This window comes from Ranitomeya imitator, chromosome 1 (assembly GCF_032444005.1).
Source record: "Ranitomeya imitator isolate aRanImi1 chromosome 1, aRanImi1.pri, whole genome shotgun sequence".
Lineage (NCBI taxonomy): Eukaryota > Metazoa > Chordata > Amphibia > Anura > Dendrobatidae > Ranitomeya > Ranitomeya imitator.
Window position 1 is genome coordinate 985,231,999 of NC_091282.1, and position 18,350 is coordinate 985,250,348.

The following is an 18,350-nucleotide window of genomic DNA, read 5'->3' on the forward strand; positions in this document are numbered from 1 at the left end:
TCTTTCATCAATCACAATGATATCATTTACGGTAACTTCTAATGGTGGATCTCTCTAAAAATCATTTTCTGCATTCTTTGTTAGTACACCCATTCTACAGTCAGGTCCAGAAGTATTTGGACAATGAAATAGTATTTATTAACATGTGTACACTAGGACAATGAATTAAAAAACGAAACCTTCAACAAGTGACTAAAACGTAGGCTTTCAGCTTTAATTTAAAGAATTTAAGATAATACACTTAATTACCGTATATACTCGTGTATAAGCTGAGATTTTCAGCCCATTTTTTTGGGCTGAATGTCCCCCTCTCGGCTTATACTCGAGTCATACCCGGGGGTCGGCAGGGGAGGGGGAGCGGGGGCTGTCTAGTTATACTTGCCTACTCCCGGCGCGGTCCCTGCAGTCCCTGCTCCTTCCAGCGCTGCATCTTCTTCCTGTATTGAGCGGTCACATGGTACCCCATAGGGGTGGAGCCGCATATTCATGACTGAAAATGAGCGGTAACTGTGACCGCTCAATACAGGAAGAAGATGCAGCGCTGGAAGAAGCAGGGACTGCAGGGACCGCGCCAGGTGCAGGTAAGTATACGGGGAGGGGAGCGATGTGCGATATTAACCTGTTCCTCGCTCCGGTGCGGCTCCGTCTCCAGCGTCCTCTGGCAGTGACGCTCAGGTTAGAGGGCGCGGTGACGTAGTCAGTGCGCACCCTCTGCTGAGCGTCAGTGCTGGAGACAGAGTCGCTCGAGGAGCAGGTAAATATTGAAAGCTCCGGCGTCCTGAGCAAGAGAGGCGAGTATGTGATTTTTTTTTTTTTTATTGCAGCAGCAGCATTCTATGCCATAATGAATGGTGCAGAGCATTCTATATGGCACAGTTTTATATTGAGCATCTATGGGGCCATAATGAACGGTGCAGAGCATTTTATATGGCACAGCTTCATTATGTCCCCATAGATGCTCCATATAAACGGTGCAGAACATTCTATATGGCACAGTTTTATATGGAGCATCTATGGGGCCATAATGAATGGTGCAGAGCATTATATGTGGCACAGCTTTATATGGAGCATCTATGGGGCCATAATGAACGGTGCAGAGCGTTCTATATGGCACAGCTTTCTATGGAACGTCTATAATACCTATACTCCCCTCTGGTGCCTGCGCTGTTCCAGCGGTGTTGGCAATGGCATTCCCAGGGATTGTGTGACATTATGTCATGCAATCACTGTTGCTAATCCAATGAAACCATGTACTGTTTATTTCTAGTTAATGATGCATTTGAAAAATGAAATTTCTCCTTCTTTTCCATTGTGCAGAAATTGGACTGCACTCAGATGTCATCCGATTGCTGTCAAATGTTTTCCACACACCTATAAACTTGAATGGGTGAGTGGCATTCGATTTCAGTGTGAAATCACCGCATGCTGCAATTCTTCACTGACAAATTCTGTAAATGAAAAAAAATCGGTCATCAGCAGTTCCCCATTGAATAACATTGGTCCAATAAAAAATGTGATGGCACTCTTCCTATTTATATGCTCGTGTGACCCTGGACTAAGTGTTATTATTTTATTGGGGTGAAACATAGGGGTTCAGAAGGGGTTGTCTGACTAGAGGACAATGCCTTTAAAGTTAGGTCATCGGTATGTTTGCTTTGGAAAGCCCGTTTGAGCGTTAGTGCATTATTACAGCCAATTTTTTACATAGTTCCTCAAGTTCAAAAGGAAGTAAACAAATTGATATAACTATGCATATTAGCAATATTTTTAATAATTTGATATATGGACATCACTAACTACTCTTTTTTTTTCTTCTCCCTTAAGATACTGTGCCGCGATCATTTAATGCATATGTCTTTCTCCTCTGATTTCTCTTTGGCTAGTGAAAAACCTGTCCAATGAAAATCCATAATCAGAAAATGATGTATTGTTGTTATTTCGGTCTTTAGTTTTGGCAAACCACCCAAACATTGGCCATAATGGTCACACCCAGTCCCTGCCTTTTCAAGGGAAGGGGAGAAGGGTTAGCGGTGATTTCACCTAAAGGGGTTCAATGTAATCCTACCTGTGCTAATAAGGAGCCTTGCTGAGAACTCTTGTCTGAAAAGACATTCAATATGAAGCTAAGCTAAAAAAAGCATCGGTGGCCACTGTGAAAATTTACACAGTTAATTTAGTTTTTTAAAATTTTTCAATTTATTTTTATTAATGTAACAAAATAATCTGATTTAAACAGGTCATTTTCTGATGATCGCTTCACTTTAAGATCGGGTGACTAGCTTCGCCATTGATGAATATGTCAATACTTTGTTAAGCAGTGATTCCTTAAGGAACAGCATGAGACTGCTGAGGTTGGGGATTGGATGCAGCAGTCATGTGAATGTGCGGCACGTGATCGTTACAGCAAACAAAATAAAGACCTGTTGGGACCAATGGCAATCATAAGAACTAACCCTGGCACAAAGTAGCTTAATTTATCAAATGGTTAATTTAAAAACCGTTATGATTAATCTGGTTTAATTTAATACTGCCTATTCTATGTTGTCCCTGTCTTAAACTTGGATAAAGCCGATAAATATGTCCCAATATTAATAGTAAGTTCAAAGTATAACAGGGCTGTGGAGTCGGAGTTGTACAATCGGTATAAAATGGACCGACTCCTGAAATATATGATAAATTGGGTCCAGTAGTTAAGTGCTGTGTTTTTCATAAGGTGAGATGAATCTGTGCTGCACTTTATGTACATGCTCCGTAGTGTGAGGCCGTGCTGTGGGGTCGGAGTCAGGGAAATAGAACAGTATTCACTAATGGCCTGTTCACACATTCAAGAGTCACATATGAGTCCTATCCAAATTAGAACAGGCAGCCCTCGGACTGAACACTGAGCTATTGAAGTCATTTTTAAATGTGCAATTTTTCACATGGACTATGTTGGCCCAGTATTCACACAAGTCTCTACAGAGTCAGTAAGTTGAAGGAAACCTGTCACCAGGTTTTTGTTAGCTGATCTGAGAGCAGCATGATGTAGGCAAAGAGACTCTGAATCCAGTGATGTTTCATTTAGTTCACTGGGCACAGCGATTCTGGCACATTTGAAGATTTAGCAATGCAGCAGAGCTGAGAAAGCTAACCCCACCCACACCAGGCTCTGTATTTACATAGTCTACAGACAGTGAGCTGCTTATCACAGGAGAAGGCGGAGTTGGACTAGTACGGCTATATTCTGGACAATGATAATCATGATAATGATAAAACCTTCAGTGTAAGTAACGGCACACAGCCTGACATGTGACACATCATTGAAATCTGTTTTATCACCTACCTCATGCTGTCCTCAGATTACATAGCCAAAACCTTTTACATGGAGACAAAACTGACTCCGATGGAAAATCGTCTATTTTTTACTGATGAGAATCAGACTCGTTTTCCATTGTTCATCTAAATATTGTACACTCTGGTGGCTGTTGGTTGCCAGAAGGTAGAAAGATAGAAATAACACAATTTAATCTAAAAAATGTTTGGGTACGCCACCGAAAACATGTAATGTTGAGATTTAATATTTGTTGCAATTAAAAAATGACCTCCGTCTCCTTAGGGTCCGTCTACATGTACCGACAGGCAGAACCGAATGATTGCCAATCGGGTAACTTGCTGATCGGAGGTGGTTAATAGCCGCTTTAGGCTGCCATAGCTCTTAGCAGGATGATGTACACGCGAGTGATGAGTTTTTGCACTGTATAAATAATTATTTCACTTGCCGAATGAGCGTTTTGCATTTTTTAGTGCAAAATTTGCAATAAAGGCAAAAATGATGTAGACTCAATAGTGTGTTTTTCTGCTAGATTTTTGTGTGCAGAAAACCTGCGAGGTATAACTGTGACTTCATGAAAACTCATGACAAGCAGAGCATCTGAAGAGGCTGGGAAACTTAGTGTTTTCTATTTTTGACTTTTGGTTAAGTGAAATATGCATTTATACCACCTGTGGGGATTGTTGTGTTTTTAATTATTATTGTAATAAAATATGCAAATGAAGTTCTCTTAAGTAGTTTCAAGTGGGTGGTATGCTTTTATTTAAAGAGATCTAAAGGGCAAGTTTCTCCTTGTGGAGAGTGACATGCCAGGTCTGGCACACCAGTATGAGGAGACTTAAATGCCTTGTATGCTCCTCTGGAACATTAAATATGCAGAGAGGACGAGGACTTGAACTCTGGTGCCACGTATTGGAAGTAGAGATCCTACATGTCATTATCAACCCTTTAAACGAGCCTTGAAATATCACTTAGATTAAATGCCAAATCAAAATCTCCATTTGTAAACACGGTGTTTCCAAGTGCTGCCCCTCATCAGTACAAAGTGTGAGATCTGGTGTGGCTAGGTGAGAGGCTAATGCTGGAATCTAAGGGAAAGAAATATATATCTTGGTACCGTGTTAGCCAGTAGATAGACAAATATTTAGAATTGAGAGTCCTCAGTGGTTGATACCTTTTAATGGCTAACTGAAAAGATGGGTAAGGCTACTTTCACACTAGCGTTAACTGCAATACGTTAAAATGCGTCGTTTTGCAGAAAAAACGTATGCAGCAAAATATTTTGCTGCATACGTTTTTTCCCCATAGACTTGTATTGGCGACGTATTGCGACGGATTTGCATTCGTCGGTATACGTCTTTCGACGGATGCGTCGAAAAGAGGCGACACGTCGTCTGGAAAAAAGAAGATTGTAACGTTTTTTGTCTCCGCCAATAAAACGTGTCTCGGCGCATTCGTCGGCATGCGTCTTTTGCTAGAATGAAAGTCTATGAGCGACGGATGCGTCGAGACACGTCGTACGACGCAATGCAGCGCTGCAATACGTTTTTTTCTACTGAGCATGCTCAGAAACAGGTGTTTTTATCTAAATGGCCAGACATCCCCAAATCTATATAAACCTGGTCTGGGCCTTCAACCCCCACATATGCCAGCAAGACTCAGAGAGAAGAAGAAGCCTCCAGCCAGCCGGACACCAAGAGCCCAGCCTGGACACCAAGAGCCCAGCCGGACCCCAAGAGCCCAGCCTGGACCCCAAGAGCCCTGCCGGACACCAAGAGCCCTGCCGGACACCAAGAGCACAGCCTGGACACCAAGAGCCCAGCCGGACCCCAAGAGCCCAGCCTGGACCCCAAGAGCCCTGCCGGACACCAAGAGCCCAGCCGGACCCCAAGAGCCCAGCCTGGACCCCAAGAGCCCTGCCGGACACCAAGAGCCCAGCCGGACACCAAGAGCCCAGCCTGGCAGCAAGGACCAGACACACTACAACAGTGTGAGTATATTGCCATTTGTGTGTGTGTGTGTGTGTGCGCATTTGTGTATGACGTACTGACTATAGCAAGAGCTTATAAAACCTGAATCCAACCTGAGGCCTGCCGTCATCCTGCAACAGCCATTGCCATGCTACAGTCCAGATCCACCGTGAGGCCTGCCACTGTGAAGATATCAAGCTCCAGCCGGAGGACTGATGGCCGTGTGTGTGTGTGTGTGTGGGTGTGTGTGTTTATTTTTGTACTGCTGTGTGCTTTTGTATGTATGTGTTCACGTGCCTGCACCTTATTATGCCTTCGTCAATATTGCGACTGTTCATGTGTTATGCTTGCGTTATGACTCGGCTTGCAGGTATGTTTGTGTGCGTCTTGTTGGTTGCATGTGCATTTGTCAATGCCATATTGGTTAATATTGATTTTTGATGTATTTACTAATTAAGGTACCGTCACACTGAGTGACGCTGCAGCAATACCGACAATAATCCGGATCACTGCAGCGTCGCTGTTTGGTCGCTGGAGAGCTGTTACACAGACAGCTCTCCAGCAACCAACGATGCCAGTAACCAGGGTAAACATGGGGTTACTAAGTGCATAGCCGCGCTTAGTAACCCGATGTTTACCATGGTTACCAGTGTAAAAGTAAAAAAAAAAAAAGGTAAAAAAAAAAATATCCGCTGTCTGTCCCCGTGCTGTGCTTCTCTGCATTGTGAGCGCCAGCCAGCCGTAAAGCAGAGCAGAGCGGTGACGTCACCACTCTGCTTTCCGGCCGCTGTGCTTATACAGGGCAGAGAAGCAGAACGCCGAGGGACAGACAGCGGAACATAAGTATGAAGTGTTTGTGTTTTTTCTTACTTTTACACTGTTAACCAGGGTAAACATCGGGTTAATAAGTGCAGAGCCGCGCTTAGTAACCTGATGTTTACCCTAGTTACCAGTGAACAAATCGCTTAATTGGCGTCACACACGGCGATTCAGCGATGTCTACATAAAGTCCAGCAACGAAATAAAGTTCTGGACTTTCTGCAGCGACCAATGACATCACAGCAGGATTCTGATCGCCGCTGTGTGTCAAACTGAACGATATCGCTAACCAGGACGCTGCAACGTCACGGTTTGCTAGCGATATCGTTCATTGTGACGGTACCTTTAAGGTACCGTCACACTTAGCGACGCTGCAGCGATACCGACAACGATCCGGATCGCTGCAGCGTCGCTGTTTGGTCGCTGGAGAGCTGTCACAAAGACCGCTCTCCAGCGACCAACGATCCAGAGGTCCCCGGTAAACCAGGGTAAACATCGGGTAACTAAGCGCAGGGCCGCGCTTAGTAACCCGATGTTTACCCTGGTTACCAGCGTAAAAAAACAAACAGTACATACTTACATTCAGCTGTCTGTCCCCTGCCGTCTGGTTACTGCACTGAATGCTGGCCGTAAAGTGAAAGCAGAGCACAGCCACAGCGGTGAGTCATCGCTGTGTGACTCACCGCTGTGCTGTGCTTTCACTTTCACTTTCCGGCCAGCAGTCAGTGCAGGAACCAGACGGCAGGGGACAGACAGCTGAATGTAAGTATGTACTGTTTGTTTTTTTACGCTGGTAACCAGGGTAAACATCGGGTTACTAAGCGCCGCCCTGCGCTTAGTTACCCGATGTTTACCCTGGTTACCAGCAAAGACATCGCTGAATCGGTGTCACACACGCCGATTCAGCGATGTCTGCGGGGAGTCCAGCGACCAAATAAAGTTCTGGACTTTATTCCCCGACCAGCGACATCACAGCAGGGGCCTGATCGCTGCTGCGTGTCACACTGGACGATATCGCTAGTGAGGACGCTGCAACGTCACAGATCGCTAGCGATATCGTCTAGTGTGACAGTACCTTTAGTATAGTGTTTTGTGCACCTTTTTTTTTTTTTTGTTTATTAAAATGGATGTATTATTGCAAAGTCTAATGGTCTGCAGCTTGAGGTTATATTTTTTTTTTTTTAAATTTACTTAACCATTCCCATTCGATGTACTTGTATTTTAAAATAAAGAGCATTTCTGCTCCATTGTGATTTAAAAAAAAAAAAAAAGAAAAAAATTATATATTAATAAAATGTTTCTTAAAAAATTGTCCGTAGTATAATTTCTTAAAGGTAAATTTAAATCAGGTGTATGTACCAATGGTTACACATGCAATACAGAGTTGTTTGAGTGGTCATTTTTTAATAAAGGTTATCCTTTGAAATTTTATTTCGGGGAGGTAATTGTTTTTTTTTTAAAACATAAAAATATTTTTAAAGGTGTCTCACAGTTTACCTTTTTTTGTTTTTGGGACATGGAAAAGAATGGTATAACGTGCACCAGTTTTTGGGTTTGGGTGTTCACATATTTTTCTCATTTTAACATGGTGTTTAGTGGTAAACATTACCTATTTCTGCTTTGGTCTAACTTTCAATCCATTATACTTATTATATTGCAGATAGAGTAGGGACCACACTGACCGGCATAAGCCACCTGGACCACAGCCACCTGGCCCACATCCAGAAAATCTGAAAAGTAAGTTTTGAAGACCCCAAATCTGCTACTTCAATGTGTAGAGCAGATTGCAAGTGTCTTTTAACTTACAGACCTACCAGGACCACAGCCACCTGGACCACAGCCACCTGGACCACAGCCACCTTGACCACAGCCACCTTGACCACAGCCACCTTGACCACAGCCACCTGGACCACAGCCACCTGGACCACAGCCACCTTGACCACAGCCACCTGGACCACAGCCACCTGGACCACAGCCACCTTGACCACAGCCACCTTGACCACAGCCACCTGGCCCACATCCAGAAAATCTGAAAAGTAAGTTTTGAAGACCCCAAATCTGCTACTTCAATGTGTAGAGCAGATTGCAAGTGTCTTTTAACTTACAGACCTACCAGGACCACAGCCACCTGGACCACAGCCACCTGGACCACAGCCACCTGGACCACAGCCACCTTGACCACAGCCACCTGGACCACAGCCACCTGGACCACAGCCACCTTGACCACAGCCACCTTGACCACAGCCACCTGGACCACAGCCACCTGGACCACAGCCACCTTGACCACAGCCACCTGGCCCACATCCAGAAAATCTGAAAAGTAAGTTTTGAAGACCCCAAATCTGCTACTTCAATGTGTAGAGCAGATTGCAAGTGTCTTTTAACTTACAGACCTACCAGGACCACAGCCACCTGGACCACAGCCACCTGGACCACAGCCACCTGGACCACAGCCACCTGGACCACAGCCACCTGGCCCACATCCAGAAAACCTGAAAAGTAAGTTTTGAAGACTCCAAATCTGCTACTTCAATGTGTAGAGCAGATTGCAAGTGTCTTTTAACTTACAGACCTACCAGGACCACAGCCACCTGGACCACAGCCACACAATGTCCTCTTCCGGCAGCCCTCCTCCACAGCAACAGCAGGTATCGGTAAGTAAAAAAAATTTTTTTGTTTTTTTTTTAAAAATTTACATCATTTTGAGTCACTACATGCATTTATTATGTTTAAACAGGAATCAGAATCCGATGAGGAGCTGTCGGAAGGGACCGAGACGGGTGGAGACATCGAAGTGGAGGAGGAGCCAAGTGTAAGTAGTGGTGAAACACTTGCTTCACACATCACACTGCACCGTACACAAAACAGAATTTCATATATAACGTAACACAGAAAACATATACATACATTAAAGCTAATTTTTTTATCCTTTATTTCAGTCTCCTGCTGCTGCTGCTGCTGCTGCTGGTGCTGCTGAACGTCCAGCACAGCATGAAGGTTCTCCCAGGCGCTCCCAGAGTCGGCGGACTCGACGCCGCGGTCGGCCATCAGTGAGTCGGTTTTTTGTGGGGCTTCAATTGTTAATTTTTTGCTTTCAGTCTACTAATTTTTAATTCTTTCTTTTTTTTTTGTTCTAACAGGCTTCACAGTGTGCTCCCGAATACGATTCAGATATCGATATTGAAGCCCTCATCGAGGAGGTTCGTGAACGGGAGCCACTGTGGAACATGGCTGACCGCAGGCATGCTGATACCAGTGTCACCCGTCGGCTCTGGTTGGAAGTATGCCGGAACATCTTTGCGAGGTGGGAGGACCTTCTTCCACAGCAGCAGAGCAAACTATGTAAGTATTCACTTTTCAGTGATGTTTTGAGCTGAATGTAATGTCTTGCATTTACGAATATTTTTTTTTTTTTCTTCATTCCTGTCTTCACAGGTACCAAGGTTAGGAAGCGGTGGCGGTCATTGAGGGATCGCTTTAAGAGGGAGTTTAACGAGGAGATGCAGGCCCCGAGTGGCTCAGCAGCAAGGAAGAAGAGGAGGTACAGATATGGCCCGAACCTCTCCTTCCTGAGGGAAACCATGCTGAGTAGAATGTAAGTATTCAACATCACAGTAAGAACCTGTCTAATCACAAAACTTTTGTTTCAGTCCGGCCTTTTTCATATCAATATATTAACTTATTTTTTTTTCTTTCACAGCACCTACTCCAGCCACCGTGCGCCTGCATCTACCTCTGCACCCTCTGAAGCGATCCCTCCTGAGTCCGCCACCGGGGACCACGTCGGTAGGCCCCACACCTCTCACCCCTCTGTCCCCTCCACTTCATCCGCCTCTACCAGTGGAGTGCAGCCTTCCTTACTCGCATCTGATGGTCAACAGATAGCGTTCCCTTTACCCCACCCCTCTGACCCTGCCACCTCTACACCACCGGTAGGTTCATGGCGGCAGCGTCAGAGGGGTCAGGAAAGGAGCTATGCTCCTGAGTTCTTGCATCTAAATGCAGGCTTCCAAAATTCATTTAAAATTTTGGGAGAACAAGTGACTGCTGGTTTCAGCATGATGCAATCACGCATGAGTGAAAACCACCATGAAATCAGCAGTCGCTTGGATAGACTGCATTTAGATGTAAGTCAAGCTCCAGCCAATCTTTTTTTTCAGTCCATGCTCAGGAGCATGGAAAAGCTTTCTTTTGATCAGCAGATGCGGGTAATGAATAGCTGCCATAACGCTCTGCTGAAGGTAATTAACGAACCCCAATCTACCCCCACACCTCCCCACACATCCCAGTCCCAATTTCAACACCATGCCCCACAATATCACCGCCAGTCCCAATATCCACATCACTCTCAATATCAACATCACTACCAATACCCAACCCGGCCCACAACCCAAATGTATTCACCCGTGTTTTCTTCATCTTTGCCCAGCTTTCCTTCCCCAGTAAGTTTTCCACCTACCCCAACACAACACCCCTCTGGTCAGCCTCCTGTTTCCCCCCCCCCTTCCACTACAGACGCAACAGGTAGGGTTTCCCCAATCCCACCTACCGACGTGGTCCAACCTTCCAGCCCCTCCTCCCATAGTTACTCCACCCAACAATACCAGGACCTGTGAACCTGGAATGTACTTGTACATAGTTTTTTTTTGCCAAAAAAAGAAAGGTTCTTTAAATTACCAAAAAAAAAATTGTGTGGGAAAATTACCCACAAAAAATATATTTTTTGAAATAAACATAATTCTGGTTTACAATCTACTGTGTGTGTGTGTTCATTAATTAAGGTAAATATGAAAGGTTAAGTGAAAAGAAACACCAGACGTTTTCAAGGTTTAACAAAATGGTTTTATATTATATTAGCAAGCAAACCACACACACTGTTTTTTTTTTTTTTTTTTTGTGGCAGTTGCTACCAAAAAATTTTGGAAAAAAAATTAAAAAAAAGTCACACAATTATGTCTTGCCATGGAATCCGCCCAACAGGTGACAAAAAATATTCAGCAAACTGTTCCCTCATCCTAGTAACAGAACCGGTGGAGCGAACAGAGGCACTTCGGTAATCCCACAAGGATGTCTCCAATTGTTCGTCATCCAAGGTAACGGGCTCCTTTGAAATAACAAAATTATGGAGCACCACACATGCCTTGACAACATCGTCTACAGTTTTTGTATCCAGTTTTATTGCCGTCAGCAGAACTCTCCACTTTGCTGTCAAAATACCGAAAGAGCACTCTACCACTCTTCTTGCTCTGGTAAGACGGTAATTAAATACCCGCTTGGTGCGGTGTAATTCACGGCTGCTGTATGGTTTCAGTAGGTGCGGCGACAGTTGAAAGGCTTCATCACCTACACACACATAGGGCAAGGCTGGTTCACTGGTTCCTGGGAGCGGTCTTGCTGGCGGGAAATTGTATGTATCTCCATACAGGCAGCGACCCATCGGAGAGTTTTTAAACACTTGGGAGTCGTTGGACCGGCCATACGCTCCTATATCCACAGCAAGGAATCGGCAGTTGGCGTCAGCAATAGCCATGAGTACAATTGAGAAGTATTTTTTATAGTTATAGTACTCTGATCCTGTTCCTGCCGGTTTTGCAATCCTAATGTGTTTGCCGTCCACAGCACCAACACAATTTGGAAAATTACACATTCGCTCAAATTGTTCGGAACTTCTCATCCAGATTTCCATTGTTGGTTGTGGGATATACTCCAGCTGTAAAGTGTCCCAAATCGCACGACATGTGTCCTTCACAATTCCGCCAATAGTGGAAATCCCCAGCCGGAATTGGAAATGGAGTGAAGTCAAAGACTCACCCGTAGCTAGGAAGCTGCAGGGAAAAATAAAAAAAAATGTAAAAAAAAATTGCACAGACCATCAACCAAGAAAAACAATTGGAATGGCCTCAAATAAACCAACAAATTACATGCTACAGTAAATGCGGCGCAATGTGTCAGCGCAGTATTCTCTGCAGCATGTAATAACATTCAATATGACCAATGACACAAGAAAAAAAAACAAGTGGAATGGCCTCACATAAACCAACAAATGACATGCTACAGTAAATGCGGCGCAATGTGTCAGCGCAGTATTCTCTGCAGCATGTACTCACATTCAATATGAGCAATGACATAAAGAAAAAATGCTTACCGCAGTGTCACCATGAGCCGCTCCGCCGGTGTGATGGCAAGCCTCATCCTTGTGTCCTGCCTTTGGATGACATCCTCTATTTTTCCAACCAAATAATCGAAATGTTCCATCCTCATCCGTACATAACTAAAGAATTTTTGGGGGTTGCACCGCAACTCCAGATAGAGAGTGGACTGGACACCCCTGGTCATCCGCAGCTCATTGATTGGATGTATCCAGAATCGTCGCCTTCTCCGTTGCATCATCCGTCTTTCTGCTGCCGCCTCCTTCTCCCGCACTATGATATCCAGGCGATTCGTCTCAAATATAACTTCAGTAACCAAACTCGAAATCCTCCCAATTACACCATCCATCATTGCCACTAAACTAAAACCCTCAAAGATGTGCTGTAAATACAGTCAGTATATAGATTTCCCTAGTTTCCAGTAGCCAATCAAATTTTGGTGCCTCCCATTTTAAAAACGGATCCGTCGTAAAAACGTATGCAACGGATGGAAAAAACGTATGCAACGTATGCAACGCATCCAGCATTTCAACGGAACCGTTTATCGGATTTGCGACGGTTTTGCGACGGATCCGTCGAAATGCTGTATTCGTTGCATACGTTTTGCAGTTTTTTGACGCATCCGTTTTTTCGGGAAAAAGACGTTTTTGGGACGGATTGCAGTTAACGCTAGTGTGAAAGTAGCCTAAGGTTTCTCCATGTGGAGAGTGGCATACCAGCTCTGGCACACCAGTATGAGGACACTTAATTTAAAGGGACTGTGTCAGCACAAAATGACTGCTCAAACCAAGTACAGGCAATTGGTGCATCGTTATTTTGGCCAAACATTTTAGTGTACCTTCCCACCTGCTTGTTTTCCATCTATCTCATCTCTGGCTCTATAAAGACATAGCTGTTATTCAAAGAACAAGAAGAAGAAGAGAGGTGGATATGGAGAGAAAACAAGTAGAAGAGAAGATGCAATCAAGTGATTGGCCCCGCCATGAAGCACCGAACTCCAGTACTTGGTTTGAACAGTCATTCTGTGCTGACAGCCCCTTTAAAGCTACAGACATGCTGTCAAGAGATACGGGGGCATGATTATACCCGTACTCCCAGTATACTGAGCGGTGATGACCTGGTGCCTCAGAGGCTGCCTTTACACAAAGGTTACACTGTGATTGAAACCTAATGTACTCTAGTTAGCCGAACTTCAAATCAGCCGGCTATATGGGTTTTTAGTCCTATTTGTCTGCTTGATAACCTGATATCTGCAGGTAAATAGCGTTTCTGGTGATGTCAGATTCCCTTTAGTGGCCAGATGAGGTGTCATTGTGCACGAAACAGCTGTTGTATATTTGGGAAATAAATAATATTGGATATTCCAGCGGTGGGTGCCGATTTCTGCTTTCATCTGGTTAAAGAAAAGCAAAAATATTTATTTATATGATATTCCCTGCAGTACCACAACCATCGGCCCAGACGAGCCCCATGTCTGTATATATCCATTGAAGGGCTGTGCTTTTCCTGTTTGTAAAAGCAGGGTGCAATTCTATACGGTATAGGACCATTTTAATGGGAGATCCATTGTTGCTCACAGTCCTTGAGGCATATATTGGGAATAGCAGCCTGTCTCTGTCATGTCAGTCACATTCTTGCATGTCATTTAAAGAAATATTGAATGAATGTTTTTGTTTTTGTACTTGAAATGTAAATGTATTGACATATATTTCTTCCATAGCTCTGGAGCTGGGAATGTAGCTGACCGAGTTTTAGCTCAGCTTTTGACCGAAATGGATGGAATCGAACAACTGAAAGATGTGGTGATACTGGCAGCTACAAATCGACCTGATCTGATAGATAAGGTAAGCCTGAACTTTACTATTTGCTTCTGCTTTTCAGCACATGGGAGGTACAGCTATATTGCTATATTGCACTGTGCTCTCCTAACTCTTGGTACCATGTCGACTCACTGACTCCTACTATGACATGGCATCAGTACTTGAAAGCAGGATACATCACTGCTACACGGCAGCGGGCTCCACGTTCAATGGCAGACCCCTGGCTCTATACACATCACTGTAGAATACTTAGCATTAGCATACTTGTAGTTATCCCCCCCAGTAATGTGTATGCCTGGGTGCTATGTTATTATTAATATTTGTTGTAAATTGACATGTAATATATATGCGTTTTGGTGATATTAAATATAGATTTTTTATTTCTAATCCCTAATGTGAGTGATTAGATCTTTTGATTTGTTTGTAACCAAACACAGTTGTTCTCTTTTTGCCTCCTATTTAATATGAAAGTGTATGAATTAATTGTTACTGTTGTATGTGTGATCCTTTTTTTTTTTTTTATAAGGAATCAATATTATTAATCTTATTATAATGGTTTACAGATTGTTTTAGCACCGAACCTTACTAATAAAGTTAGTCTTAGTTAGAAAAACCTATAGATTTTAAGATGAGACTGCAATATAGATACTGTATCTCACAAAAGTGAGTACACCCGTCACATTTTTGTAAATATTTCATTATATATTTTCATGAGACAACACTAAAGGTATGATGCTTTGATACAATGTAAAGTAGTCAGTGTATAACTTTTATATAAGTGTGTAAATTTGGTGTGCCCACTGGTAAAGGATACACCCATTTACATTCAGGACACAATTGATCTATTGAATAAATTAGCAGCAATAGGTCCTCTACCAGAAGGAACCATCCTGGCCACCATGGGTGTTGAATCTTTTTGCTCTAATATCCCACACCAGGATGGATTAAATGCCTGGAAAGTCTTCATGGAATACACAGGGACTGATGCTGATTCTGTGTTGAAACTTACAAAATTCATCCTCACCCACAATTACTTTGAATTTGATAATATACAGGGTGGGCCATTTATATGGATACACATAAATACAACGGGAATGGTTGGTGATATCAACTTCCTGTTTGTTGCACATTAGTATATGGGAGGGGGAAAACTCTTCAAGGTGGGTGGTGACCATGGCAGCCATTTTGAAGTCGCCCATTTTGGATCCAACTTTATTTTTTCCAATCGGAAGAGGGTCATGTGACACATCAATCTTATTGAGAATTTCACAAGAAAAACATTGGTGTGCTTGTTTTTAAGATAACTTTATTATTTCATGAGTTTATTCTTGAAAAGTTTTCCCCCTCCCATATACTAATGTGCCACAAACAGGAAGTTGATATCACCTACCATTCCCATTTTATTTAGGTGCATCCATATAAATTGCCCACCCGGTATATCTACAGGAGACTGGTACAGCAATGAGAAGTAAAATGGCTCCAAAGTATGCAAATCTTTTCATAGCCCCGCTTGAAAGCGAATTTTTGTCCTCATGTCCCATCAGGCCTCTGGCCTACTACCGTTACATTGATGATATTTTAATCATCTGGATGGAGTCTGAGCCAAGACATTCCATGAACAGTTTAATCAATTTAACGCTCAACTACTCCTGTACAGAAATTAACTTTTTGGACACCAGCATTAAGCTGCAGAATAATGAAAGAGACATCCTTGTATCAGAAGCCAATCGATCGTGCAACATGCCTCAAAAGGGACATTTTCCATCCAAAACACATAAAAAAACTATTGTCTACAGCCAAGCCATCAGATACCATCTTATATGTTCCAACCCAATAGATAGAGACAAACAGCTTGGTCGCCCCAGAAAGACCTTTTTGAATCAGGGCTACCATCCAAGAATAATTCAAAACCAAATTACAAAAGCAATTAGAATATCAAGGATTCACCTCCTACATTACAAAGCTAAAGAAAAAAATAATCTGGTGCCTCTAGTAGTCACCTGCAATCCAAATCTGGAAGTGCTAAGGAGAGCTGCATGGAAATTACAACCTTTACTACAAAAAGATGCCCGATTACAATCCATATTTCCAGACCCCACTACTGTATTTTATGCAGCCCCCAAATCTAAGAAGCATCATTGTCAGAAGCTATCTGTCATCTCCAACAGCTACTGGAACCTTTCCTTGCAACCAGAAGAAATGTAAAACCTGTCCATTTATAATGATCACGGACAAGATAAAGATCCCCAACTCACATCATGACTACAAGATCCCAGGTACTTTCAGCTGTATCACATCTAATGTGGTGTACTTAATTATTTGTACTAAATGTCCAACTGGGGGTCTGTATGTAGTGGAGACAGGGCAAAAGCTTAGAACAGGGTATGATTCTCATTGCCACACAATAAGAGAAAAAAGAATAGATCTACCTGTGGCCAAACATTTTTGTCTCCCTGATCACAGCACCATGGACATGAAATTACTGGTATTCAAAGGTAACTTCAAATCTCAGAGAGACAAAAGGGTCTGGGAGTATAAACTCATGACAACCTTTGACACACTCAGTGCACGAATGAATGTGTTGCATGGATTTATGTCTTTTTACATCAGTTAAGGAATTTGTTCCTCAAACCTTGTGGGAGCATAACAAAACACAGAACCAGACCCCAACCAGAGGACAATAAAACTGTCACACTCCTTATCTATGAACTGTTCAAATATTTATGGCCATAACTGTTTATCCCTCTCCCATAATGATAGTTCTGCTTCACGTTACTTGTCTTTTCTGTTGCATTATTTCTGTGCTGTGTTGTGTATAAATGTGTTTCTTCGGATTTTGTATTAGTCTATGCCTGATGAAAATACTTTAGTAGTCTCGAAAGCTTGAAGTTTGTTACCATCTTTTCAGTTAACCATTAAAAGGTATCAACCACTGAGGACTCTCAATTCTAAATATTTTTGTGTGCCCTCTAAATAACTCAACGCACAGCTATTAATGTCTAAACTGCTGGCAACAAAAGTGAGTACACTCCCAAGCGAAAATGACTAAATGGTGCCCAAAGTGTCAATATTTTGTGTGGTTACCATGATTTCCAAGCACTTCTTTAACACTCTTGTGCATGGAGTTCACTAGAGCTTCACAGGTTGCCACTGGAATCCCCTCCCACTCCTCCTTGACGACATCACCGAGCTGGTGGATGGTAGAAACCTTGCGCTCCTCCACCTTCTGTTTGAGGATGCCCAACAGATGTTCAATAGGTTTTAGATCAGAAGACATGCTTGAACAGTCCAGCAGCGTTACCCTCAGTTTCTTTAGCAATGATGCTTTCATTTTGGATCACAGGGCAGTATTCCAACATAACAACCCCAAACACACCTACAGTTTCCAAAGGGAGGGGATCATGCTCTGTTTCAGTATGTACAGTATATGTTGGCATTCATGGTTCTCTCAATGAACTGTAGCTGCACACATCTGACTGCACTCATGCAGCCCAAACCATGACACTCCCACCACCATGCCTCCGTGTAGTCAAGACACACTTGTTTTTGAACAACCTCACCCGGTTGCTGCCACACACGCTTGACACCATCTGAACCAAATAAGTTTATCTTTGTCTCATCAGACCACTGGACATGGTTCCAGCAATTCATGTTCTTATTCTGCTTGTTTTCAGCAAACTTTTTTCAGGGTTTCTTCTGCTTCAACTTTAAGAGACTTCCTTCTAGGATGACAGCCATACAGACCAATTTGATGCAGTGTGCGGTATATGGTTTGAGCCCTGACAAGCTGATCCCCCCACCCCTGTAACCTCTGCAGCAATACTGGCAGCACTAATACATCTATTTTGAACAGACAACCTGTGTATTTGACGCTGAACACGTGCACTCAACTTATTTGGTTGACCAAGGCAAGGCCATTTCCAAGTGGAACCTGTCCTGTTATACTGCAGTATGGCCTTGGCCATTGTGCAGCAGCTCAGTTTCAGGATGTTGGCAATTTCTTATAGCCTAGGCCATCTTTATGTAGATCAATGATTTTTTTTTCCCTGATCCTCAGAGCGTTCTTTGCCATGAGGAGCCCTGTTGAACTTTGTGACCAGTATGAAAGAGTGTAAGAACGATAACACCAAATTTAGCACACCTGCTCCACATTCACACCTGAGGCCTTGTAACGCTAATGAGTCACATGACACTGGGGAGGGAAAATTACTAATTTGGCCTTTTTCACTTTGGGGTGTACTCACTTTTTTGCCAGTGGTTTAGACATTAATAGCTGTAAGTT

At 43.2% G+C, this 18,350-nt stretch overlaps 2 protein-coding genes across 2 annotated transcripts in view; one reads left to right on the forward strand and one right to left on the reverse strand.

Moving 5' to 3' along the window:
* The window catches only part of AFG2A (AFG2 AAA ATPase homolog A), a 725,380-nt gene that overhangs the window by 225,027 nt on the left and 482,003 nt on the right, over window positions 1–18,350 (forward strand). Inside the window, exon 14 of the mRNA XM_069743912.1 lies at window positions 13,969–14,092. Within this exon, the coding sequence (XP_069600013.1) occupies window positions 13,969–14,092 (124 nt within the window). The remainder of the gene's footprint in view (window positions 1–13,968; window positions 14,093–18,350) is intronic.
* On the reverse strand, window positions 11,010–12,933 carry LOC138656721 (uncharacterized). The gene is made up of 2 exons (XM_069743916.1): window positions 12,245–12,933; window positions 11,010–11,924 (listed from the first exon to the last, which is right to left on the reverse strand). Exons 1-2 carry the CDS (start codon window positions 12,598–12,600, stop codon window positions 11,042–11,044), a joined length of 1,239 nt encoding a protein of 412 aa, XP_069600017.1. The 5' UTR covers window positions 12,601–12,933; the 3' UTR covers window positions 11,010–11,041.

Bases quoted from the DNA above. Each gene is read 5' to 3' on its own strand.
- LOC138656721 (XM_069743916.1), bottom strand. From the start codon at position 12,600: ATGATGGATGGTGTAATTGGGAGGATTTCGAGTTTGGTTACTGAAGTT. The intron at 11,925-12,244 runs GTAAGCATTTTT...TTTTCCCTGCAG, and splicing joins CGGCTCATGGTGACACTGCG to CTTCCTAGCTACGGGTGAGT.